General features: G+C 42.4%; 1 protein-coding gene across 6 annotated transcripts in view; it reads left to right on the forward strand.

Moving 5' to 3' along the window:
- ate1 (arginyltransferase 1) overlaps positions 1-27,045 on the forward strand; it is a 55,797-nt gene that overhangs the window by 19,350 nt on the left and 9,402 nt on the right. For all 6 annotated transcript variants that reach the window (XM_080482113.1, XM_080482112.1, XM_080482114.1 and 3 more), the window contains 3 exons: positions 1,842-1,874; positions 6,900-7,081; positions 12,840-12,939. In XM_080482113.1, the coding sequence (XP_080338239.1) occupies positions 1,842-1,874; positions 6,900-7,081; positions 12,840-12,939 (315 nt within the window). The remainder of the gene's footprint in view (positions 1-1,841; positions 1,875-6,899; positions 7,082-12,839; positions 12,940-27,045) is intronic.

Genomic DNA, 27,045 nt, shown 5'->3' on the forward strand with positions numbered 1-27,045 from the left:
AAAGTTTGAAGTGGGATAAAGCTTTTGTAGGATGGGATTTAATTATTGCATTTGTTGTAATTTTGTCCATCACCACGCCAAACCTCAATGGGCGGTTTGTTAGATCTTTATGTGTTTATGCAGTACATATTGAGCATTATCCATCTTTATCAGATTGTATTATTTTGTAACAGTAAATTCACAAAGATTTTATTGGAATAGTCATTATTCTGACATGATCAGATAGGCCAGTAGGCGGCTTTTAAAGGTAGTGAAAACTGCGGTGGAGTTGAGAAAAAGAGACAAATGGAAAAGACAGATGAAATGACAGCTTGTTGTTTTGTAGCCACACACACACAAACACACGCACTAGAGAGGCACCCACTCTTTACACTTGGCAGGATTGTGGACTTGCACCTAAGCCAGGACTGCCCCACCTTGTGAAGCAATGCCTTCAGCAGTCATCACGCTGCTGTGCATATACTAAGTGACAGAAGATGTCCATGTGCTTTTGTTGAACTTCCAGTAACTCCCAGAGAATCTGTGTTGCAATAAAGACAAAAGGCATAAGAGGGTTGACCTGAAAATGAAATGTCAAGAGGAGGACTGCAAGAGGTGGCCAGAACTCTCACAACAAGACACCCTGGGTGGTCTGGGCCTTTCTGTGTGACGTTTGTTGTGCCCAGAGAAACTCCATGCGGGCACAGGGAGAACATGCAAAGGCGTCTCCTTTGCCCCGTGATGGACTGTTGGCCTGTCTGGCCTTCACTTACCATCAGCAGTTTAGAAGATGGGTGGATTTTAGGAGGCAAACCTAATAATAATCGCTAAGTAGCTTTTTCCTCTTTGGGTTTGGTTTAGTCCATCAGTCTTCAGAACATAACAGTAAATGTTGGAGGAGGAGATTTAACCAAGTTTGCCAACATAGTTTAGCAAATGTTATTATTTCAATACAAGCCAATTACTGGTCTTTTAAGATTCTGTTACTATTTCAAACCCTATTTGCATGAGGCTCTGAATGAGAACACACAAATAGAAAATGGATAAATGATCAATGGCAATTCGTACAAAGACATGTCATCTTGTAACCTCCTAATCTCAAAATCGAATCACACTTATCAAATTATTGTTTAATAAAGTCTCTGTGCTCCCTTTCTGTCTGTTTACAACACTTCTGTTCTGATTTAAATCTGTGCTTTGCCCAGTAGAGTCCAAGTTGAACATGTCATCGACTGAATGACGCAGTTGCAGCACGTCTTTGTGAAATGCAAACTCGAAACTTGTTGTGCTGCTCATGAGGCTGAAACAAACTGAGCAAACCAAAAGCTGTCCGTCACCGTGGTCACTCTGGTTCTCATTATGAAAATGGTTTTGGGCCCGAATGGTGGAACTGCTACGTTTCTTCCCGCTTCCATCCGGGTCAGCTCGACTGCAAACGCCGCTCTCGACTCTGGTGTTGGGAAAAAGCAATAGTGGATAGAATAAAAGAAAGATTTCCTTTTTCCACACATCTAAATCCCCAAAAAGTTATCTGCTGTACATTTTAGTCTGTGTTGAGAGTAGACTATTTTGACATTGGCAACACTGCTTATTTGAGCTGTCATTGTGTCCTCCCAAGACTGTAAGCTTCAGTTGATAGGGTAAGTGTTTTCATTTGTGTAAATACGCTCTTCCTTTTTATGCCCCTCTGTAAATGGAGGGCTGCATTTGATATGTGACACCTGAGCAAGAAGAAAACTTGGAGGGATAAACCGTCTTGGACAGCAAATGGTTTTCATTTATGTTTTTTCCAAAGAGTTTGTGACCCAGAGAACTAACTCTTTTTCCCCGTGTTTCTCCTCCCTCTTTCCTTCCCTTCACAGTTCCGGAGATTTCTCTGTGATTCACCACTCGAGGTATGTATTTCCTTTGGACTGTCGACAGTTTAATAAAAAACACTTTTAAATGTCTCTTTTCATTCCGATGTGTTACCTGGAAGGATTTTCCCCAACCAAGAGATGGTCTCCCTGCTACAATCACTGCCATAGACATGAACGTTTTCATAAATGTGCAGGGTATCAGTATTTAGGTATTATTCAAACACTCTCTATAAGGGATGAATACATGTTTTCCATTCTGGTGCTGCACATACCTACCCATCTACCCGTCTTTGCACCAGATTTAGTGGGGTTAAGGGATTCGGGCAGGGGGTTTTGTTTCATATCGGAGGGTTTTTAATTTCACCGTCTGTATAAAAGGCAGTGTTGCGGAAGGGAAAACGGTAAAATGTGGTGTCCAGATTGCATCGCTAGTTCGCAACTGTGTTGAACATAAGGCTTTCATAGCAGTCCTCCCCTATGGCTTCAACAGAGTAGACCATACCGTTGCCTTTCACTTTGTGTGGTGTGGTACAGAAACTGGCTGATGAGGCGGTTTTGTGGGCATCGATTTGGGATCAAGCAGATGGTTACAGGCCTATTAAAGAGAAAAGTAATTATTTGGGCTCCCTGGAAAATATGATACCATCCTTTTGACTGATTTTTTTAATAACTGGAACAAAAAGTTATTTGTTGATGATTTTACATGAAGGATGTTGGTTAGAGGTGGCATCATTGAGCACTCAGTATGCCTGAGCTGTAGCTTTCAGAAACACCATTGGACCTGTTGGGTCAGGACAATTACACCAGCAATTAGACCCTGGATAGGTACTTATAACCGCCACTTTAATAGGATTGGGGTCCAGGAGCACACACCGCCTGACTGACACAAACACAGTGACTTTGTTTTGCCCCGTGGGCCCCCGCAGGTCCTCACTAATGAACATCGTTAGTGTTTATAGGAAACAAGCTTTTATCACCTCGTCAAGGCTGGCGGCCAGGCACACCGAATTACACAGCTCTGCACACACATGCGTGCGCACGCACGGACCGTGGCACACTGCCTCACATGTTCAACATCCCCTCGTCTCTGGCTGGTCAAGGGGGCCAGCTCTTTTCATCCAGCCTCCTCTTGTGCAGCATATGTTTTATTTATTTCTTTGATCTCCCTCTCTGTCGTCTATTCTCCAAGTGATCTCCATTTCTGAATTATTATGCACGGTTTTCGACACGACCTCTGCGTGTTGGCCTCATCTGTCTCCAATCAGGGTGCTATTAAAATACACACACACACACACACACACACACACACACACACACACACACACACACACACACACACACACACACACACACACACACACACACACACACACACACACACAGACTGTCACCACATGGACGTTCACATGTAAGTGTGTATTTGTATATATGTGTATGCAGTCTGCTTATAAATTCAACTGCAGTTAATTAAGACCCAGGGTGTCTGATTTGTTTGTTACCGTGTTCGATTCCACCAAAATTACAGAGGTTTCATGTTGAAACTCTGAGGTAATTAACATCAGCTGCCACTGTTTACTTGTTTTTTTCTGATACATTTACGCATAGAAACAGAAATGGAAACACATTTGTGGTCTCTGAGTAACAGTGGCACATCAGTGCCTCCAAACATGATAAACAGCAGCCAGGCAGGTGTTTTTCTTTAGTTTCCCCCAATGTGTCCAACAAAGAGGCAAACACTCATTAACCAGGGTGTTGGACAATTAGTCCGCCTATCAGCCACTACTCTGAAACACTCCCATCTATATGCTTTGTTCCTCGGTCTTTCAACCACCCCGAGGTAGAGAGAGTTCACATTACATAAGGAAAGAAAGACGTTTCAGCACTGAATGCATCAGCTGACATTTGGCAGTAGTCGATGGTAATAGACTGCGTTATACAGTATATGCCAGAGCTCTGGGGGTCAACAGAAAGACTAGCTGTTTCATATCGAATGTAAAGCACTTTCATGTGTAAAAGAACAGTTTTATCAGCTGTGTCTTCACATCACTGATGGAGTAGGTCAGCTTGGTGCTTCAGATATAGAATGGCTATGAATAATTAATTTAATTTGTATGATTTATATGTAATAAATTGGCTTTAAACATGGAACATCGCAGATCTCTTTTACCATGTTCTGTAACTGTTTACAGTCACGGGTGAATAACAGCGAGATCAAATAAATACAAGATGAAATTCGAGTATTAATGTTTCAAATGGTGTGTACAAAACTCGGTCTACTCCCAAAATGTGGCGTTATTCATTGATTATATTCGAGAGGTGGAATCAACTCAAAGCAACTCAAAACATGCTCCTACCCAACTCGTCACACCTCAATTGTTTAATCTCAAGCCAAGACTTTTCCACTCTTGCACTGGAAACCACTGCTCAATTTTTCATTCCAAACACAGGCTTTGATCAGATCTTTTGTAGAGTTTAATCACACAGATTGAACCCTTCCTGCGTGTGTGACTTTGCATTTCATACAATGATGCCTTCCACAGTCAGTGATAAAATATAATATTGCGCATGTGGCAATGTAGTTTTTAGGCATTAAACTGTCATGCACTGGGTTATCCTGACACCTTTTTTATCAGAGCCAACTTCAAATTCTGCTGCAAGTTGAGCGTAGCTTGTCCTGTTAGTGAAGACAACAAGGGCTCGCTTTCATTCTCAATCTCCATAACCTGGATTCTTGTTGACTGATTTTCCATTTTTCAACTTCTTTTGATGCATTCTGACATCTGCACACAGAGAGTACCTCGGAAGAGCTGAGGATCTGGAGATGACCCAGTCATCTAGTTATCTTAACCTGTCTCCTGGTAAACGCTTATGCTTCTCATTTTCCTGCTTTTAACACGACTTGAAGCACAAAGTGTTTATTTACAGCCTTGTTTATCACACCTCGTAATAGGTGTTATGATAAATAAAAAAAGGCATCTGTGTTATTCACCTATTCATGGTTATAATGTTGTAACTGTTCAGTTTTTGCACACCAAATACTGATACAGCCTCACACAACAATAAATATTAGGATTTTCATATTAAAAGTGAAAGCACATCAAGCAGTGCAGAACAGAAGGTCACTGACAGAACTTCACTGATTGGTATTCTTTACCTATTTAGAATGATGAAGTGTCAAATCGACACATTTCTACTCTCTTGTGCTCAAATTTTTACTTTTTTTCTACCGTTGCGATGTAATTTAATATCTTGAAACAAAGGCGCAGTAAACGTATCCCTCCCTAATAAAGTATGCTGCTCACGGTGCCGTCTATTCGGGCCATATGAGAGCGATTTGGGGCTGCTGGGGAAGCACTGGGGGGGTTGAAATGTTCCAGGGAATGTTTAGATTGTTGTCACAGTGGCAAGGACACAACCATTAAACTGCCGTCTGAGGTGGCACACAGGTCTAGTCGGACAAGATTGGCCTTGAACACTCTACAAGCGTATAAACAAACACACAAACTAAACACGACCATTACTTCTCTCGCCCTGGCAGTCAGCGTCACATAATCACGCTGAAGTGCGTACGCTCATGGTGGGGCAAGAAAAATCACCTCGCGCTCCTGCCTTTTACTTACAACCTCCAAATGACAGAGTGTGGGGGCCTCTGACAAAGCCTCCAGTGTTTCGGTGGGGAACCGGTGCCAAGAAATAACAGGCCGCCTGCTTTATGCAGACAGACAGTTCCACCGGCCGACGACAAGCATAAAGTGCACGTCTTGATCCAGATGTGGTTCCTATCACCCTACAAATAAATGCTCATTTTTATTTGTCATTCTTGACTCTTTTTTTTCTACCTGCCAGTCAATCAATATGAATAATACTTAATAGACCCTCATCATAGAATAGAATAGAGTAGAAATAGTTTATTAATCAGGAATTTCCCTCTGTGATTTGGAACAGCATTTCGGTATTTAGATTTATCCCTCAAAAAATACCCACGAAAGGGAATGGGCCTTGGTATTCATTGCGTCGGACAGGTAATCAGACCTGAGTGCCCAAGGGCCTCACTTAGAGGGATGTGACTTTATTTTTATTACCAGCTCTACTTCGGGAAACTGTCAGCCATGTGGGGTCACAGAACTGTAACTGCAGGGAGTGTGTGCATATGTGTCTGTGCCTCATTTCTGTTTGGTCAGGTTTAATTTGGTTGGAGTGCGGGCCCGGTGGTGCACTGGATTAGTGAGCCAGCTCCCTCAGTGTTGTGATAACTCGCAACGTCTGCGCCGCCTAATTGTGTCCAGATGAGTGTCAGAGAAGGGGAGGATCCTGATACGTAGTGCAACGACAACACACACACACACACACACACACACACACACACACACACACACACACACACACACACACACACACACACAAAAGCTGACTTGCTATGACTTTTAACCTCCGGCCTAAAGCCTCTGTGATAAAAGCAGTGACGTGACTTCATTGAAAAGCTCAGCATGCAGATCCCTCGATGAGTATGTGTGTCAAAACCGTAACAGTTTTATTAATGGGGCAGACTCAAGCATGCGGGCTCACACCTATACTCACATTCTTCTTTGCCACATGGAGAGAGGAGGCACGGACATATAGGAGAAAGCTTGGCAACCCTCCACCGCTGCCTGGTTAAATGGATTTTGCTCATGCCGGGTCTTTTTATTAAAAAGTGCTCTCCTGGAGTGTTCCTGTGGCCTCCCCTCCCCCACCCATCAGCCCCCAACTCCACCCTGCTCCTGCTTTCACTCCACATTTGGGAGCCATTAGCAGGCTGAATGCGAAGCTACTGTACACCCCCACACATAATACGTGGGCCCTGGCAGGGAAAGCGCTTTGGTTATAAGACGCCATCACGCAGGTGTGCGTTATGTTGAAGACTGAAAAAGCTTGATGAGGCCATTAAAATAGTCCTATTAATATAATCTTCTCATTCCACTGTGACTAATATGCCTCACATACGAGACACAAGAGTGCTACTATTGTTTTGACCAGTGACCACCGTGTTCTACTGTTTTCTCTGCCTTTGCCTTTCCTCAGGCTGAACATTCTCCAGATGGGCCTGAGATGGGTTACGGCTCCTTTCACCAGCAGTACTGGCTGGACGGACGCATTGTGGCGGTGGGAGTGATTGACATTCTGCCTACCTGCGTGTCCTCTGTCTACCTGTACTACCACCCAGACTTTGCCTCGCTGTCTTTGGGGTCCTACTCTGCTCTCAGGTTAGTTTCTGAGGCTGATTTATGCCAATTTATAGTTGGGCCAGAAGATAGAAACTACGGTGTATCAGGGAGACGGCTCATCTTTTAAACTTTTGTTGCTTTCTGTCATACTTCTGCAATCAATCCTTTCTGTGGACCAGTCCAGCATTTTTTCTTTCAAATGTACAGTGGTAAGTGGTGTAATTTATTCCACAATCCCCATTAACTACCCCCTGTTGTTTGGGATAGATGTGAGCTGAGGATTAACTATACAGTTTCCCTCATTACTTTAAAATCTTCCATAATTATTTTTCAAATAAAGAAAAAGTAGCTGGTTTGACCCTGTTGATGCATTTACTCATGAGGAACAAAAGAAATGTTCTTCCATCAAATTGACAATGTTTCACGACTCCAAAATACTTATTTTATATTTTTGGTCAGGAATATGCAGCTGAATAAAATTTGGTATAAATGATGTCGTTCACACTTCACTGATCTTGGCTTACTGATGATTCACTCAATAGAAATACTTTGAATTCTTTCTCAAAAAGAACGTTACAATAAATCTGTTTTGGTTTAAACTTCAACCGTTTAGAAATTTAACCCAGGGGTATCAATACATGCAGCCCACAAATAAAAACCGGATGACATTGCAAAGTGTACAAATTACAATGAAAGCAATTGCTCCCATTTTCTTGAAAAAGTACCTGCTATTTCTAATTTTCACTGTGGGGAGCACTGTTTTAGGAAGGTGAGCGATCATAACACAACACTGACACCAAGAACTAAACATCTGATCGCAGCAAGATGCAACAGTGAATAAACAGAATATTCCGGTTGTTCACAGTCGGTTTTGTGAAATGTGCAATATATCTGAATGCCTTCAGGATGTAATAATGACTTTGCTATGAAGTGACTGTAAACATTGCTGTCATCATACTGCTCCAGTGCATGTGGCCCTTGAACTGAAATGAGTTTGACACAGATGGTTTGAGCAGTAGGCATGGTTGCTGGGTTCATGTAACGAACAGTTGTGTTGACTTCTTAACTTATTTAAGACAGTCTGTCGGACCTAAGGCTGAATATGATAGTAGCAGGTACTGATCCTGCTGATATGTATGAGTGAGCGAGTGATTTGAGTAACATCACGTATCAGTACTATAAGTGCTGGGGCTTCCTGGGATCTAAAGGGATGCACTCTAAACCGACGGCTTTGTGACCCTTTGAAAACTGTGATTCAGAGGCCCATAAAAACTGTGCACATTGAGTCATTATATTGCAGCCTTTCTCAAAATAAGCTCATGAAAGACATAATTCTGCCTCTCCCCGCTGGTTACATGTCTGTTCACCCTCACTTTCATTCGCCTCCATTTGGCCTTCTCTTAACCTGCTCTCTCCATGACTCTTGTGTTTTATCTCTAGAACTGTATACTATAATGTAAATGCCAGAATACCTTAGGTCAGGAGAAATACCTCTTTGTTCACACTTGATTGGTTGAGGCAGAGCTCTTTTTGAGGTTCGACTGACGACAGTTTGCTTTTTTCCAAGATGAAACAGGAGAACACACGTATGCCACAGGCACACATATCTGGTGTTTCCTGTATAGTGTAACCCAATAATGTGAGAAAGGCTTTTAAAAATATTTCTGCACAGATGTGGGAGGCCGGGGTGATCTGTGCTTTAAAGTTGGCGTCTACAGGTGCACCAGTGTGAGTAGTGAGTGTTTATTCATGTGTGTACCGGTAGGTGTAATCACGCATTAAATCAGCCCGGCGGTCGGCACAGACAGGCCACACTCATGCAGCAGGAACAACTCGGCCATCCTGAGCGCACAGTCCCTCATCACTTATTATTTTAGGAGTCAGACTCCAAGAGTAACACAAAGTGCGCGCTGTGTGCTTATGTGTGAAGGAGGCCTTGAAGAAGCGAGCCAGCAGAACTGAAATGCTCCCACTTGTTTACAGACATCAGAGTCCAGGCCTTTGATCAGGTCTGTACACTCCTTAGTCTGCTTGGCCCGACTGAGTCTGGCTGAAACTTGTGGTGCGGACTGCCTGTGGGCCCACATCACCCCTCCTTTCACACAATGCTTTTATGCAAATCTCAATTTCATTAGGCGCCGCTCCTTCGACACAGCAAACACAGCTGGAGTTCATGTTGAAGTGCACTGCCGAACTTCAAAAACATCACAGATGTATAGAACCTTACCGCTCATTGAATGAAAGAAAGAAGAAACTTTTCACTCAATTACCCTTTTTGGAAGCCATTTTTTGAGGAACAGCCTTTTAAAAAACAAAAGAAAAATACTGCATGTAGAGTTTGGATTCTAAACTTACAGGCAAGTCAACACAGTAACATTTTGAACATTGAACCTTCTTCCTTATATATACAGAAACTATAATATATAAACCATTTTTGTTAAGACTTTGAGCTTATAAGTCATGAAATCAAACTTCAGTGTCTCAAAAAATGAAGTCAGATGTTTTTCTTTTATTTATCATGAAAGACTATAATCATCCAAATGAAAATTGTCGGGGGGGGGGGGGGGGGGGGGGGGGGGGGCTTGAAACTGTTTTAGTATTACGATATATATATATAATATAACGATTAAGTTGTCAAGACATTCCTTTTTTTTTTTTTTTTGAAGATCTCAAGAGCATACACTATTCATGGTGTGATTGTGCCGAGCAAACAGAAGAGGGAGATGTTGAGGAATTCCTTCCAAGAGTGTAGCCACAGACTAGGAGGACCAAGGAGAAGGAGGAGGAGGAGGAGAAAAGAGGCAGATAATGAAGTGCTTGAGGTGCTGTGTGTAGAAAACACAGCTGGTGTCCAACCTGCATCACTTCCTTATGGGAATATCCTTATTATGTTGTGGTGCAAATGATCCTGAACCAAAGTATTCACCATTCACAGATAAATATTCAATTTATTTTGATATACTTAGAAGATGGATAAGGTACAAGAATGCACATATTTTCAAATATAAGCTGCAGTTTGAAAAGGTTCTGTAAATGGTTTTGATGTAGAATTTCTAGGAAAACCTGTGCTTGAATAAATATAAATGTTCCCACTCGCTTGTTTGCATATTTTTAGCAATCGTAGCTACAGTTTAGTCAATGAGTTCTGCTGTGCTGGAGCCAATAAACAAGTTTTGGAAATGGGTCACAGCCAATACTGAGTCATTGGATTTCTCCCACTCGACTGTCTGTAATGATTTAGGAAATCCCTGTTTATATATTTTTCTAATGCACAATATCCAAACATTTGCTGTTGAAGTTAAATAGTGGGTCACTCTTGATGTTGCATCTGGCTAATCAAAACTAGTCGCGCAAGTGTTTGGTCATGAAAAGTTTCCACATCCACGCAAAGCTGCAGTAAGCACCTTGTGGCATGCATCATTATGGGTGTGTGTGAGTGAATGAGTGAGTGTGAGTGTGTGTGTGCACACATCAGTATGAGGGAAGCTGTGCTGGAGCAGAGGGCTTGATAATTGGCTTGTGCTGGAGTGTCAGATGGCTGAAGAGGGGATAATGGCAGGCTCAAGCTGCTGCCATTGGATTGGAGGTGGGGGTGTGAAGGCCTCAAGTGAGGAGGGGGTGGGGGGGCTGGGCTTTTTGTGAATGGGCCCCTCGCCTCTATTGACCCCCCCTCCCCCAATTCAGGCCTGCCGGGCCCTTTTGTGGTGAGGGGATGGGAACCCAGGAACCTGGCAGCAAGCGGGTGACCTTCTAGCACCTCGCTCTAGCAGCCGCTCTTCTCTGTCCCTTTCTCTTTCTTGATCCTCCTCCTTTATATTCTCCTCTTGCTCTCTCTCTCTCTCCCACTGTCTCGCCCCCTCTACTTGGCCTGCTTTGTCCCGTTCCTTATTTTCCAGTGCATCTATTTTATTTCAAGGCCTCATTCTCTGTCTCCTAAGTTTTGTAAGAAAGGGAATTCTCCCCCTTCATTTAGGCGAGAGAAACTCAGAGTTGTGGAAGGAAGAGTGAAACAAAACAGGAGGAAAAAAAGGAGCTGGAATTTAGTTATGGAATAGCAAAGGAAACTGCAGAGGGAAAGGGAAAATAGGCTTTCACTAAAAGGATGCAATTAAGGAAGAAGCCATTGGGACACAAATAAAGCAGCGAAGACATTTACTGTATTTGAAGAAGGTGTATAAATCCTCCCAGTTCTAAATCTTTATTTTACACACTCTCGCTCTCCTTTTTCTCTACCCCCTTTTCTGCCCCAGGGCTCAATGGTGATCGAGTGAAGGCAGTTGTTTTTGTGTAATGACATGAGACCAAGAAAAGCAGCCTTTTTGAAAGTGGGTGTTTACTTCCTCGGCTTGGGCACTGCTCTAGTCAGAGCTGCTGGTCCCAATTTTACTTCTTACTAACCCTCTTTCATGTGCTCTTGATGCCCTAAACAGTAAGGAAAACACGTTTGAAGTTAGTTTGGGTAAACTTAAGTATTAGAATTTGAAGTATTGTGTGCTGTTTTCTCAATAACTCTTTAATTTGTTTCACTTTAATTAGTTTTTTATAGCCACTTTGAAGTCATAAGCTACTCGTCTACAGTAGTTGTTATTCTATTTAGAAAAATGCTGTGCAAAAGTTTTCGGTGGTCACAGCTTACAGTGTAAGAATCAAGGAAGCTTTGTGTTTTCAATTTTTCTGTCTGCTACAAAAACACTTTTATTTTGGAGTCAACTACTCTCAAAAAACCATTTAAAAGAATTAGAAAATTTGTGACAAATGATATCTCGATCATTGTCTCCCTAAAAATTGTGTTCAGTAGCCTTTTTTTAAAATTTCAAGTTTTACACCATATTGAATATTTAATGCTACTGAAATACAAGGCACTTTGCTCAATGCATTCAGGTCAAATATGTTCCATTAGCTACCTGAAGCCTCAACAAAATTGACTGGCAGCATAAATCACGAGTTCATTGTCATCGTCAGCCACGGTTATCTTCGCAGATTGGAAGGGATCACAGCCTTCTCTGAGTAAATTGTGACAAATTGGTGTTAGTGTGGCTGGCAGTGCAACTAGCAGCTGCTGGCTCTCTGTGCAGGTTGATATGCAAACGTGCATCGCTCCATTGGATTTCATTATATGCCATTTTCTTCTCTCCAGATGATAGCCTTGTCGATGATTGAAAACACATAGTGACTATTTCTGGTGTTGACTACAAGTGTCCAGAGTTAGATTTTCACTTAACATTGTCTAACTAACCGTAAAACAATGAAAAGTAAATAAAAAGAAGAAGAATTGGTATTTAACTCAAAATGGCACTAATTCCCTGAGGTGCAGTTTTTGAAGTAACTTGTCAGTGAGGCTGTTTCAGAGCAGCTTTCTCAAACTAAGAATAGATATTCTGTGGTTGTCTGGCTCCAATTCGTCTGTCTCTTCTTGTAATCATGATTAAGCTTTGTAATGTTGGCCGTTACCAGTACACAATCTAGCTCTTAAGGGCCCAGGGCTATTAATTCATCTTCATACCCTAACAACTCCTAATGACTTTGGGTATGCAATTGGCATTATTATATTTTGCTGCAGAGTGAATATGGAGCCAATCAAATGCTTTTTTGTTTATATTGCACGATGGAATAGCAGCATGTATTTCAGACATTTACATAATACTCTAAACCGTTGATTAATTCAGTGGAAAATTGTGTGCTTCTTTTCGTAACGGTCTATTGTTTGTAATATTCCGCTGTGCTGCACATTCATTAAGCGTTCTCTCTGTCTCTGCCTGTCTGTAAAAGTACATTTGTGTGTTTTTCCCCTTCACAGGGAGATCGCTTTCACCAGGCAGCTGCAGAAACAGTCCCCAAAGCTGTCCTACTATTACATGGGCTTTTACATCCACTCCTGTCCCAAGATGCGCTACAAGGTACGATTCATATAATCACACAATGACACACATTACAAATTTATATTGTATTAATAGTGATAATAGGTTCTGTCTAATGTTACCTTTGTGTCAATATATGGAAGGTTCACATGATCTCACTACAAAATATAAATGAACCCGGTTGTGTGTTTCTAGCTGTGATTAAGGAGCTTGTGTTCCAATTTTTATATCCCATTAACGAGATGCACACATGCAACAGCGCATCCCCCCGTGTGATCACCAAGTCTCTCGTTTATTTTGCGCTCCTGACGTTTGACTGACTCAGTCAGGAGGCTGCAGATCGCATCCATCATGTATCTCTTGTTTCTGAGGTCTCTGCGCTGTTGTGATGCATAACTCACCTTAACACTGGGAGATAAATACAAACCCCAAATATAAAGACAACCCCCAGTCCTCAAGACCTGATTGAATAGAAATATGTTGTTAATTCCAGAGGGAAATATTGTGCAACAAAGCCAGTCTTGTATTGTAGTACCAACACGGTAAGTCTAAACTATATTTTTTTTCTATTCTAAGTCCAAGTCTTTTTTTACTGTACAAACGATTTCTCTGTGCTATATTACAAATTCATTCCTCATCTCTACTCTCCTGACTGATGTGAACTGATGGCTACTTAGCTTCGCGTTTTTCTCTTCCTCTCCTATAATTCAGTAAAACTCTTCAGTATTCAGTTTAATAAAAGTCTTTCTTTAATGCTTTTTTGGTAATACTTCACTGAAGCTGCACCCAAAAGTGTCACAGTGATGGAAGACCAACATTTGATGTTCAGACCCATTCTTCATCGGAGGAGGTTTATCCTGTGCTGCATATCATGTGTGTAGTGTAGATGCATTGTTAATCTATTTTATAGGCACATCAGGGTGTGTCCGGTTCATGAAATGTGTTGATCTCTCTCCCACACACGTTTTCCTCTTTTCTCCCTCCATCTATCATCCCCCCATGAACTAGTCTTCACCTTGAAAGGCTCGTCTTCAAAGTGGGTTGTTTTTCGTGATACATCTCTATTAGAATTCTTTCTAGTAATAATGGCTTGGATTTATATATCGCTTTTTTCGAGGTGACTCAAACCGCATACAGAAACCATTATTCATTCAATAATGGTAAGCTACATTATAGCCACAGCTGCCCTGGGGCATGCTGACAGAGGCGTGGCTGCCATTTCGCGCCTACGGCCCCTCCGACCACCACCAAGATTCATGTACCATTCATACCCATTCATACAAGGCATTGTGGGTAAAGTGCCTTGCCCAAGGACACAATGACTTGGATAGAGCGGGATTCGAACGGTTATTGGACGACCCACTCTACCACTGAGCCACGGTCTCCCCATCCCAAAGAAACTACAATGCCCCAAATAGTTAACATTCATTAAAGTTATATTAATTTTAAACTGTATTTATCTGTTCCACTTTAGTCAGGCCTTATATTCCTTTTCTGTCACTGTGGACAGGATTTAGCATCCATACGCTTTATGACATCTATAAAATTCAAACTTCACCAGCAAAGAAATGGAGCTTCGCACTCGCATGATTCTTACTGTACTCACAAGTCTTCAACAGTATGACCATCCAATCGCAGACAGGCTTGTCCAGTTTGTCGCACATTACTAAGGTGAGCTTCCTAACACCTTCATAGAGACACAGTAAAATCAAGAACCGTCAGACATCGAAACATGGTAAAGGGGACAGAAGTACTCAGTCACTGCATCTAGTCACTCGACTTATAGGAGGGTTCATTACATAAGGCTCAATTTGAAGAACTTGGGTGTCAGATAATATATGGTGTAATTTTGTCAACTACCACAAACCGTTTTCATTAGGAACAAGAATAAAGCAAAAAGGATTCTGTGAGGGCTCTTTGTTCATTCGACAGAGGCTTAATTTTGTTTAGAAGTCACTATTCAAATGATTTTAGATTTGCAAAACTACCTGCAAACTCAAGGATAAAAGCAAATGTTGCCCAAGATCTTAATGTGTTAATAATTCATGACCATGAGTATGCATCGTGGATTCAAATCTACACAGAAGACACACAAAAACGGCATTATACAAAACCGATTCATACAGTGTGCTGGTTCTATGGAGTGAACATCCGTGCAGATTCAGTCATGAAGTCTGTTCGAGGATAAAAGACGGGATATTGCGGAGGTTCATGCAGGGAATCGAGGGCAAGGCTGCTGAAGACATTAAAGGTTGAAAGAGAGGTCACTCTTGTGACGGCAGCTGTAACTCAGCAGCAAGAAAAGTGTCCCATGCACAGATATATGCATATTTTACAGTGCGGTTTTGTACTCTGGAAACTTTTACACACATTCACAAAACACATTTGGTGTGGTTCTTCACCAACACGCTCACCTTCTCACCACTTAAAGATGTTTAGCTTCAGGAGAATGGAAAAAGATAAGCCGTCTTTCCAAATTGCATCAGTTTTGCCAAGATTTACCATTCATCCCTTCTCTTTCCTCATTCATCTACCAATTCTTTTACCTCTCGTCATTTCGCTCATGTTCCCAGAGCTTGTTCTTGCCTATGGGAGAGTGATGTCTTGTTGGGGATTATGGCAGAGTGCCACATCTTTTTATCCAATTTACATCTTGCTTTGGTGCTTTGTACAATCTCTCCATTTGGGAGTCTGGCTATGGAATGCATGCGAGTGTGTTTGTTCTGTTTATGTGAATGTGTGTTGAATCCCGATCACAGTGTTTGTCTGAGAACTCCGTTACCACAGCACCTAGCCCCTCCTTGTGTTGGTATTTACTACCCCAACCCCCCATATCTGTTCTTGTGTGTTTCTTGTTCACCACCTCCCCATTTCTTCCTATTTTACCCTTGGGGAGGAACACAGAACAAGGGTGAGAAGGTTGCCCAGTTCCCACCTTTCGGCTCTCACAATCCCACAGAAAGACGCCCGCGCTCTAACGTACTCTTAGCACATGCCCAGCGTCTCGCACCATTGTCTGATTTGCATATGAGACCAAGTAATTCATTAATGCAAGGACATGTTTTGGAATTGTTCAAGTCGCTAAGATGTGGAGTCTCTAAACTCTGCTGTTATTGTGTTGGAGGGGTTGTGAGATTCTGGATCTCAGTACAGCTTCTTGCCTCTTTAAAGACCAAAACACCAGCACTTGAACCCTGCTGGACACCACTCAAACCCTTGAACACCACTTTCTCTTCGTTTTACCCACCTTACCCCACTACCCCCACCTCCACTTTCCCTTTGAGAACTTCTAGGAACTCTCTATACCAATCATCTTTTAACACAATGTCCACATGGACGTGGATGCTCTTAAATACGTAATGCATGCTAAAGTTTTCTCTTCTTGGATTAATACAAAAAGACTTGACGAGGATAAAGATCAAATCAAAAGAGTTGCATATGAGATGTTTAAAACCCAATAAACACGGCCGACATATTTCACTGCACATCATCGTTCAGTCTGTTACCTCAAACCCTAATTTTTATTGCTTCATTTGGATGTTAACAGTGTTTTACGAATGTGATTGAGACACACTGAGGGTTTTGGTATCTAGCAACACTTTAAAATGATAGAACTTGTTCTAACCTGAGGAAAAAAACTTGAAAAAACTAAATGTTGTCAATAAGTTGCTCTTAATTATTAATATTTTAACCCTCAAGCTGTGGTGCAAATTTATTTACATCAGCGATGGCATAGCCTGACTGTCAATGACAGCTTGATATATCTCACTTAATGCAGTAGGCTGAGATGAATATTAAAATGATCCAAAACCAGTTTGTGTTGTATTGAATTTCTTACAGTGCCTCGTACAGTTCTCTCTCTCCCTGTGGAGCAATAGAGCTGCATTATTTATGAATCCAACACAAGCAGCATTGCTAAAAGGATTTTATACCAGCTGTATATAATGTTCATTCACACATTATAGGTAGGACATTTTTAAGCTTTTCTGTCATGTCCCTGTATGTCCTCATTCAGCACTGTTATTACCAGTTGGCTGTGCGAAGCTGCATATGTCCGTGTTTCCATTTTGGAGTTTCTCTGAATTCCCAGGTGGCAGGAAAGTCCTTTCTGTCAGGTCACAAATCTGTATGCCAGGGGCATCGGCTCCATGCAAGATTGGTTGAGACTTCTTAGCTCTGCCAAAGGCTGAGCATGGTCCTGTAGGACAGCCTTAAAGTGCCCGAGAAGACTTGGAGTCCAGCCAGGAACAGGGGGCTGCCTGGCCAGTGTCAGACCCCTCTTCTTTGTTCTCAAAGCTGGAACGGAGGGTCCCACAGAGCGTTGCTGGTTTGGCTAGTGGGTTCAGGATTTGACGTGACATCCTGCCCCTGGCTTCTGTCCCTGGTCCTTTGGCCCTCCCAGGCTCTCTGATGTTGAGCTGTGGAGAGCAGAAGGTGAAGCTGTTGGGGGCTAAATGAGACCAAAGGTCTTGGCCCTTCTGCCACTTTTTTTATTTTTTTTATTTCATGATGCTTCTCATGTATTGAAGCTAACAGCAGATGAATTATCTGGCCTTTGTGATGTTAGTCAAATAAACAGGACATTTGTAGTTAAGAACAACGTTTTTTCCAAACTTGTGACTAATGAACCCCTGTTTAAATATTTGTATTGCCAAGTACATACTGACCAGCATGAAACACAGACCTCTGATGGCCAAACAATATATTTATAATATTCAGTGTTCTGTTTATGATTGATTGGAAACCAAAAACAAAGTATATGTGATTCCTCTGAAAATAATTTCATTAAAGTTAGATTTAGATTTTTCTTTGTCTGTGAATGTATTTTAAGAGGTCAATATGATGTGGCAGTTCTCACCACTACAGCAAGAAGGCCAGGGGTTCAAATCTGTGTCGGTGTTTTTGTGTGGAGTTTGCATTTCCCCCCTTCAGAGATTGTAGTGGCTTCTGCCTCCATGTCACCAACATCCCCTGCCTTCTTTACCAAAACACGAACCATATTTGTTTCCTCCGTGCCCTACATCCACGAATCTTCCAAGGTATTTCTCATTTCCTATATTTAGCACACATTCAAACAATCTCAACTATCTTGCCTCATCTCTATATGGCTATCCTCCACAGGCCAAAAATATGCATGACCAGTTAGTTGTTGACTTGACGGTCAGTGGGTGTGAATGTGGGCTTTATGTTAGTCCTGTGAAGATCAAGTGACTGTCACAGAGAAAAAGCTGGCTGGATTAGGCTCCGGCCACTGTGACCCACACCGGGATACCGGGAAGACGGATGGATGCGCAGAGTTGTGCATGATTGGTAGTTTTAAAAAAAATAACAAACCCTCATTTAGTCTGTGGGACGACCCCAAGGGAGAGTCGACAAAAAAACGTATGTGGATTGAGTGAACAATTAACTGAGGGTGTATTTTTATTCGTAGCAATTCGCTGTCATCTGATCACGGGTTTGATTTTCTGCTGAGTTTCACAGCTGCTCAGGAGTTTATGAAACCGATGTTTTTACTGTATTATTATTTTTTTTATATCAGTGGTTGCTTTTCTGGAGTAGTGGAGGATCTAAGCAACATTGACTTAAGTTTTCAATAACAGAATACTCTGGTATGGCAATATTAGCCCGACATAGCTGGGCTTTACAAGATATGGTTGAATGTAAACTCTTATTGTACATCCAGTGTTGCCAATGTCCAATACCACAAAACCCTGCAACTGCATATTCCGTAACACATGCTATTTTTTTCAGCAGCTGCTGTTAGCTTTAAGTATTTCTAGATTCCCAGAGAACCTTTGCTCAATTTCCAGCCTGTATTGTGATGGCTGTGTGTTACCTGGTGAAGCAATAAACAAGTGGTTTGACTCGCACACCATCACACAGACTTTTCTCACCTCTGTTCTTTTTACTCCTTTGCCCTCTAATAACAACTTCATCCAGCTTCGACAGCTTGCAAAACGTATTTGGTTTTCATCGGCTCTCATTTTGTGAATTTCCACTTTTTATTTATGCCAGAACAAAAGAACATATCTATCCATGCCACCGTGTTTTTTTTTTTTTTTTTTCCATTTCGTTGCAGAGGTGCGTGAATGTCTGAACACTCGTCGGCCTTAGTTACTTTTTTAGGTACTGCATAAGCAGACTTTGATGATAACAAATGAGGCTTTCAATCACTTGGCTTTACCAATCCAGTACCTGGTTTCAACATTTTGAGCACTGTTCAAGTGTGGCATACATACACATCCAAACAGAAGACCAGGTTATGCCCTCTGGGTGTGGGAGTGAGAGAGTTGCATGAAGTGGCTCTTACTCTTGTTATTATTGTTCACAGTGAAAGAATGTCTCGCTCCTTGCCCAGGAAACCATTAAATTTTCCACAGAGAAGAAGAAAGCAAGAGTGAGTAAAATCGGTGAAAAGAGGAGGAAGAGGACAGATGGAGAGAAAAAGGAGGTGTGACAAAATGTGTGCCAATTAAGAGAAGGAGGCGAGATGAAAAGGATTATTCGTTTCCCCGCCGGTACTTCACTGACGTTTTTAAAGAGACTTTCGCGGCAGCTGCACCTCCGTTCCCTTTCAACCCAGCTCCTCCTCACCCACAAACAACAAACACTGAGAGCCGGTCAGCTCTACAACTCGGCAACAGCCAGCACTTTTCCACACGGCCACGGCTTTTGAATTCAGCAGACCTGAAATGAATCCGTCCAGGTGTCAGCCACTGTGCGCAGGAGTATGTGAGCAGGCGCCGGATGAAAGAATGTGATTTTGGTGTCGGGCCTCTCAGGCTGGTGTGGTAATGTTTGCCTTAATCAGTGTGTGCCTTTGGGCTTTTCTGTCACCTGCTGCATGAGTTTACTTCTTATGACATCAATTAGACTTGACAAAGTGCCTCTCAACGGGACCTTCGTCTTGGGGCGTTGAATAACAATATATTCTTTATTTCAGTTGTGTAAAATGAATGCATCCAATCGAGCTGGCACAAAAAGGAAAGCGATGTTCATTTTTCAGAAACTTTCCAACATCCTCCATAACTGGAGGTCCATATTAATGGGATGAATTCCCCTTGAAATAGCCCCGTCCTCTCCGGGTACGCCTCAACAGGTCCTGGCATGCTAAAAAAGGCTCAAAGCCGCTGCTATCGGCTCTCTGTATGGGTGTTTTTTCACTCAAGGGGCCCAGAAGGACTGTATGTTTTGTGTACACGGGTGACCTTGCATTTCGTGTGTCACTTGTTGAACATCTGGTCAGATTGAGAGTGACAGTGAGTGAATTTGAGGCATCCATAACTGTGAGTTTCCCATGGAGGCCCTCACCCCTATGTACCACGCTACAGTACACAGCTCCTTTTCGAGGAGGTTTTTCTCAATGAAGGTACTGCGTATTTGATATTCCTCTTAATTTGTTTTGTGCTTCTGGCATAAATATTGCCCCAAATGCATAGATTTTTACTTTCTTTGAGTAGTGTTTTGCTTTTTACACCCTGTAATCTACAAGTCTGGACACGGCGTGTTTCTTTCTCCTTTTTGTTTTAAGTTTTCTTTCAGCAACTGTTTAAAAACCCAGCCACCATGCTGGTTGGGATGACGGATTCATAGAGTACAGGGATACTTTTTTTTTTTTTTTTAAACTTTCATCCGATTCCATACAAGATAAAAACACAGCAGCACCTTTTTCCTGGGCTTTTGCAGTCGCGGGTATCTCATTTCTACGGTTGTCATTTGCATGCTTGGATGCAGCAGGTCACGACAGTGCTGGTTGGTGTGGTATAAAGTTTCACTCACCAGTGTCGCGGAATGGAGGACCCAGACATTCATGCTTATAGTCGTATTGTTTTAGCCCTCTTTTTGTTTTTGGCCTGTGGTCTTTGCCTCAGATGAAGCAATTTTGGCTTTGATTGTAGAAGGTGTTATTGTGCTCAGCCAGTGGGACTACCTTCCAGCACTCCTCATTTTCTAAAGCCTGTGCCTATCAAAATAGGATCAAACCCAGTGAGGCCTATTTTCACTCTCCCTGTGAAATTTATAAGCCAAAGGCCTTTTTCAGCCTTCCAGCTCTCTCCCCTCCCCCTGTCCTAAATTGGAACCCTTTTGACAGAAACAGTGTTGTTTGATTTACCTCGGCAGGAGACCACCAACAGTGCACCTCTCAGCAGAAACATTTGTTTAAACTTTTTGATAATTTCTCTTCGATGTCCCATCATGTGGCCCCCCACCCCTTTCTGTCCTGCCACGGTTGTGTTTTTAACAAATCATTAACAGGTTACAGCATGGTCTGAGGCCAGCCGCTGCTTGGCACCCCCTAGGACGAGTGCTGACAGAGCGAGGGACTTTGGGATCAGAGTTCAAGAGGTCAGGTCAAATGATTCAGTCTTTCTCCTGGTTTGACAAGGAGGGTATGAGCCATGGGGGGGTGAAGGTCACAAGGGCAAAAATGAGAGTTTGGAGATGGTGTCATGCTGAGCAGATCCAGAGCTCTTTAGTTGCCAGCCTGAGGTGTTTGCCTTGCCATTAACTTCATCACTATTTATTTTCAAACCTGCTACAGCTCCACCACTTTATCTGAAATGCCTGGTTTCTGCGAGGCAAGAAAATGAGTTCAGATCTTTGATAAGCACTACTGGGCCAAGTGAGCTGTTTTTATAAATGCAGTTCAATGTGTAGATTCCGAGTGTGGGTGGAGGTCTTGCTGTTAGAAGTCTGAGGTGGGGTTTTAAGACCAAGATTAGGGGGCGGCGGTTCTTTCTGCAGGGCGGTAAGCTGCGATCTGTGTCAGACAGGCATAACAGTTCGCCTGCCCATAAAGACCAGAGGAGATAAAGAGATAAAAGTGCCCAGTCTGTGAGTTGATGCCCATAAAAGCACTGCCATTGGTTCTCAGGGGTTTGTCGAAATGCGATCCTTTAAAAATATTTTCTCCTCATTAACCTGTCATCCGTGGAGCCGTGACACATAGCCAGGAGAGGGAGAGCAGGGACAGAGTGGGGTGGGTGGAAGGAGCGCTGGAGTTTGCTTAGGGGCCCAAAAGGGGAAACTTACCAACTCGGGTGCTTTATTTGAAGGCCGTCCTGTGGTAGTACGTCGAGTAGGGTGAAAAGGCCTTGGCGGGAGCAGAGTGTTTAAACAGCAGCAGTTAGCATAAATCTCCACAAATGCAGACCCCAGACATGTTCAGGGCCCTGATACATAGAACTCAACACAAATACACCAATGCATATGTACATATTGTCCCAGACTGTGGTGAGAGGATGTCTGTATAGACCGCTATACTGAAGCACAGATTGTTTAGACATGTCTTTCACTGTGGCTGTTTGTCCAGCCTGCTCAGTTTTTAGCCGTATTTGTCTAGCTGCGCGTGTGTTTCTGGGAGGCGCACTGTTTATGCGTGTCCATCAGCAGCCGGACCCTCGGCCTTGCCCCCTTGTATGGCTAAAATGCATGTGTGTCAACAGTCTTGGGACGAAAGACCGGCTTTATTGTCAGAGCTAGATGTTTGGGAGAGAGTATAGATGTAGGGATCAGGGCCTGTGTTTATTGGTTTTTCACCGAGACAGGCTGAGTGTGACCCTGGGTCAGAGTGCTGGCCCGGGCCAGAGTAGGTTAGGTCTGCCCGCCTCTGGTTCACACTTCGCTTCTTTGTATAAGGCTTCATGAACTGGCCTCTACGGCTTGACAGCCATCTGGATAATATACTGCAAAGAGACCACAATTGTGACATTTTGACCGTTTTTATCTGTTTTGGGTCAAATGCCCTATTTCTTTCTGAGAGTGCATGACCAGTATGTAATCCTTACAAAATGTTCTATTGACCATTATGTGGACCCACAATATGATATAAAGCAAGCTGTTCTTGTGTGGCATGTTATTTTTGGATAAGGTATCTTTTAGCTAGCGAGCCAGACAGAGCAGGGTCTAACATTAATGACCTCATCCACTCTTAGGCCTTACATCACACACTTGGAGCCTCTCTGTCTCACATTGAAGTAGGTGTTCGGTTGACTTGTAGATTACTGTTTAAGTTACCGCTCTCTCTCCTGTACAGATTTTAGCTGTACTGATAGTGTTGACAAAGAGAGACTCATTGAAACTGCTTTCAGGCCATTATGCACACACAAACTCACAGTGATACCTCAGCAGGGGCAGGGTACGTTAAAAAACTCAGCTGGAGATATGGGCAGGAAATCAGCAGCAGATGTGGACGTAAAGTCTTGCAGATGGAAGCAGGGAAATCATGTTACTGGGACACCAAGTCCACCTCGTGTGTAGTGGTCTGGCTACCCTGAAAGAGGATCACTTTGAACCATGACACAGCAATATGGCAGCAAAGCACAGAATGATCTTACCCTCCAAGAGTTTCTCTCCATCATACGACACGTGAACGTAACATGATCTTAGCAGATTCCTGCTTTTTACAATATTGGCAGCTATATTCCACACAGTTCACCTTTTCCAGAAGCCTAACGTTTACTGCCGTTTTAATGCTCCGGATTGAGTGGCTGCACTGACTATAGAATCTGTGTAAATATTTTTCACTGTTTAAAAATGATGCTTCTTAATTTATTGAAAAAAAAATTTTTGGTCTTTTTTTTTTTTTTTTTTTTTTTACAAACTCGGGATAGGAAAAACACTCGTGGCTGATGGTTGAAGCTGTTTCCCACACACCAAACATATTTGTCTTCTTCCCAGCCAGACTGATTTGGAAGAAAACAAGCAGAAGGCTTAAGTGGTGTAGTTTTTCCGGAGGATCCCCTGGCTGGAGTAAAGCACTCAATTTATGGCTTTGATTAATGGCTTTTCAGATAAATCATAGGCATCAGCCCGGGGCACTGCTGCCTATCTTGAGGTGTGTGAGAAACCACCAAGCCGAGAAAGACAGAGACAGTTTGTGTGATAGTTGGTAATAAAGTTCCCTCTGACGGTGGGGCCCCTGCTATCTGTATGTGCGTAAAGTCTGTGTGGCCTGAAAAGGTTGAGTGATGCCATGTCACTGTGATAATAGATCTGCGCAGTATTGTGTAAGTGCGTGTCAAGCCCTGTGGAGATGTGTGTTTATTTAGTTTAGATGATTGAGGCTGTGTAATTGTTTACACTGGGCCAGCTTGTTATTCAAATGAGGTTGAGTAATTTTCCTCTCTGCCTTGTTAAAGTTCAGTTCATTGGGAAACCGGCACTGTCGCAGATTGCTTTCCTATAAACACTGACCTCTGCACATTCATTAACAAGCACCGCAAAATAACTGATTAAAAACCCAGAGAGCCTTCTGACACTTGTAAATGTACAGTTTCCATTCTGAAAAGGTCCTGTCCCATTGAATGCCACCACTGAAAGCAGATCTGAATGTCTTCTCTCATCTGTTTCTGTTATTTCTGTCCTCCCAAGCCCCACTTCACCCCCCAACTTCCAACATCCTCAAAGGCATCCTTCTTGGCATTCATTCCACTCATATCACATCTATTAATCCATGTCTCACTGACGGAAAATACCGTCACCTGTCTGCTTGTCTGGATACAATTTCTGCTCGCTCCTCCCCTAATTTCTGTCCCCTAATTTCTAACACTTTTGATGTCATGTCTCTTTTTCTTTTTTTTTCTTGTGAAGCCTCTATCGCTCTTTCTTCTCTAATACGGTCTACCTCTATCTTACTTACTACTGATCCGCCTGAACATGTGAGTGTGGAAAGTAGTGGAGGGACGTCGATGGATCGTTTTGTGTGGGAAGGTTTATGCAATTAAAAGGAAGGAACAGACAGTGTTGAGAGAGGAAATTGTCTGTGTATGGGCGACCAATCATACATCTGAACTTGTACCTCATCATCTGGACTCCCATCAGTCACTTCCTTGCAGCCTCTTTGGGCCACTTGCTGAACTAACGGCCACTCAGGTTCATGGGTTTGCAGAAATATCCCATTTCACCTCCAGCTATTAGACTTGGCTGTTCCACTCTGTAGTGGGTCTCATCTATCAAGAATTGAAGTTTCAGGAACCCATTACTGCATCCTCTGCACTATAAGTAACCGTTAGAGAGATGGAGAGTGTGAGCGAACTGACGCACAGGCAGCGAACACAGTGCTGAAGACCGGCCAAGGAAGCTGCCGGGATGGATGTGCGTTACAGAGCTTTCAAGCCAACTCAGAGAAGAAAAAAGATAAAGAAAATCAGTGGTGAAGTCTTTACATTGAGTCCAATAAAGAAAGGAAGCTGATAAAGTGTTGGCACACCGAGGTTTCCTCCCCCCTCTTCTTCTTTCATTTCTCACTCCTCTGTCCAGACCACTAATAGCTGCGTTTGCTCATACTCATCATCCTTTCTCTTTTTGAGGGGGAGGATGGAGGAATTATGCCTGTTCCATGACCAGACTGTGTCTCATTTTGGTTAGATAGGCCCGAAGCTTTATTGTACAAGTCTGGATAAATCATCATGCCGTTACGTAGACACAAATGGAACTTCTGGTTGGTGCAGTTACAGTATTGGGAATAACGCTTCAGAAATGATCTTATAATAGATTACGATTATGAAATTAGGAACTCAGGTATAATTGCTAAACGTTCAGTGAGGTTCATACTTGTGGCTTTATTAACATAACAGTTGCTATTTCTCTTAATTCATTTTAAAGGAGTGCAGTCTTATTCCTGCCATCTGTGGCTTTCTGTTCTTTTTTATTAGTTTATCTCATCTGTTTGTGGTTCCTAACTCTGTTTCTTTCAAAGACGGCTTACATCTCGATTACAGAGCGTCTTACTCTAACTAACTGATTCAGTTCAGTTTTTTTCATATTGTGCCAAATTCAACACAGTTATTCCAAGGCACCTTTATATTGAAAAACCCAACAATTCCACTTGAGCGTGTATACGTGACGGTGGGAAGGAAAAACTTGCTTTTAGCAGGAAGAACCCTTTGCAGAACCAGTTTAAGAGGTGGAGACTCTCTGAACTGCAGTAACTTCAGCTGTATGTAAGTAATGAATGTCATTAAACTCAATCACACATACCGACAGCTTTGCAGATGTGTTACTGCAACCAGATCTGTGCACATTAAAACGTCCTATTTCAGTGAGACAATCAAAAGTATGGCCCGATTAGTTTTCCACGTAATGAGTTATTTTTTTATTTTCATACAAGAAGATAACTTCAGTACCTTTCATGAAAGTAACCAAAAACAATACTAGTTTAAGGTGCATAATACTCAATGGATACATGCTGCTACAAGGTGCAGACACAATCTTACAACTGCTTTTGTTCACTGAATAAAAGCTTATCCATCAATCTGTCCTTACATGTTTTATGCCCTTTTTTTCCTCTCGTGGTTTCCCTTTTCCCCTTTCTTTGTATTCAGGCACAGCTCATGTGCTGTGTCAGGATGCAGAGCCGTGTAGCGTTTTTCTGTCTCTCTTGTGTTTCCACTGCTGGGCAGGTGTGTGTTCTGTATATTGAGGCTTGTGTCCGTGTGGTGTTGAAGGAGTCTATAGAGGTGAGGCAGAGTGTGAGAGTGTCAAGCAAGCTGTGCTGACAGTTGTAGAAGGCTGCAAGTTGTTGGGACACGGAGAGCATCCAGTGTGTGTGTGTGTGTGTGTGTGTGTGTGTGTGTGTGTGTGTGTGTGTGTCAGTTGCATGTACAGATGCATCGCATTCCAGCACCATCCATCTGTTAGCAGATGCACTTAAAGCATGTTAGCTTCACGCGCTTCATCCTGAATTCTTTCTTTATTCCTTATTTGGTGTTGACTGGCGTTTCCTCTATACGTTTAGCGTGAATGTATGAATTTAGTAACACATTTTGGCATTTTTTCATCGTTGTTATTTGCATCTCAAGAGAAGTTCTGACTTTAATCTATTGTACAATTTATAAAGAAATTTCCCATGCGTTAACGCAGCTCTGGTTATTGGCATGGCATTCAGTACTGCATGTGAACACAAGCAGCATATTTTCCATATAGGCCCACTGACAGACGGGCCGCAGTCAAAGTGCTTGTATAACAATGTTTTCCGTAGACGATATTTCCTTTGTCTTGCTTATTTTGTGTTCATAGTGACAAGTGTGTTTTTCTAAGTTTAACTATTCCAAACTTTTTGACCTTAGTTGTGTTTAAAGAAGGTTTCCATGAAATGCTGGAGTCTTTGTCCTACAGTTTACCATCATGTAAACTATAAATATT

This window comes from Lipophrys pholis, assembly GCF_963383615.2.
Source record: "Lipophrys pholis genome assembly, chromosome: 15".
Lineage (NCBI taxonomy): Eukaryota > Metazoa > Chordata > Actinopteri > Blenniiformes > Blenniidae > Lipophrys > Lipophrys pholis.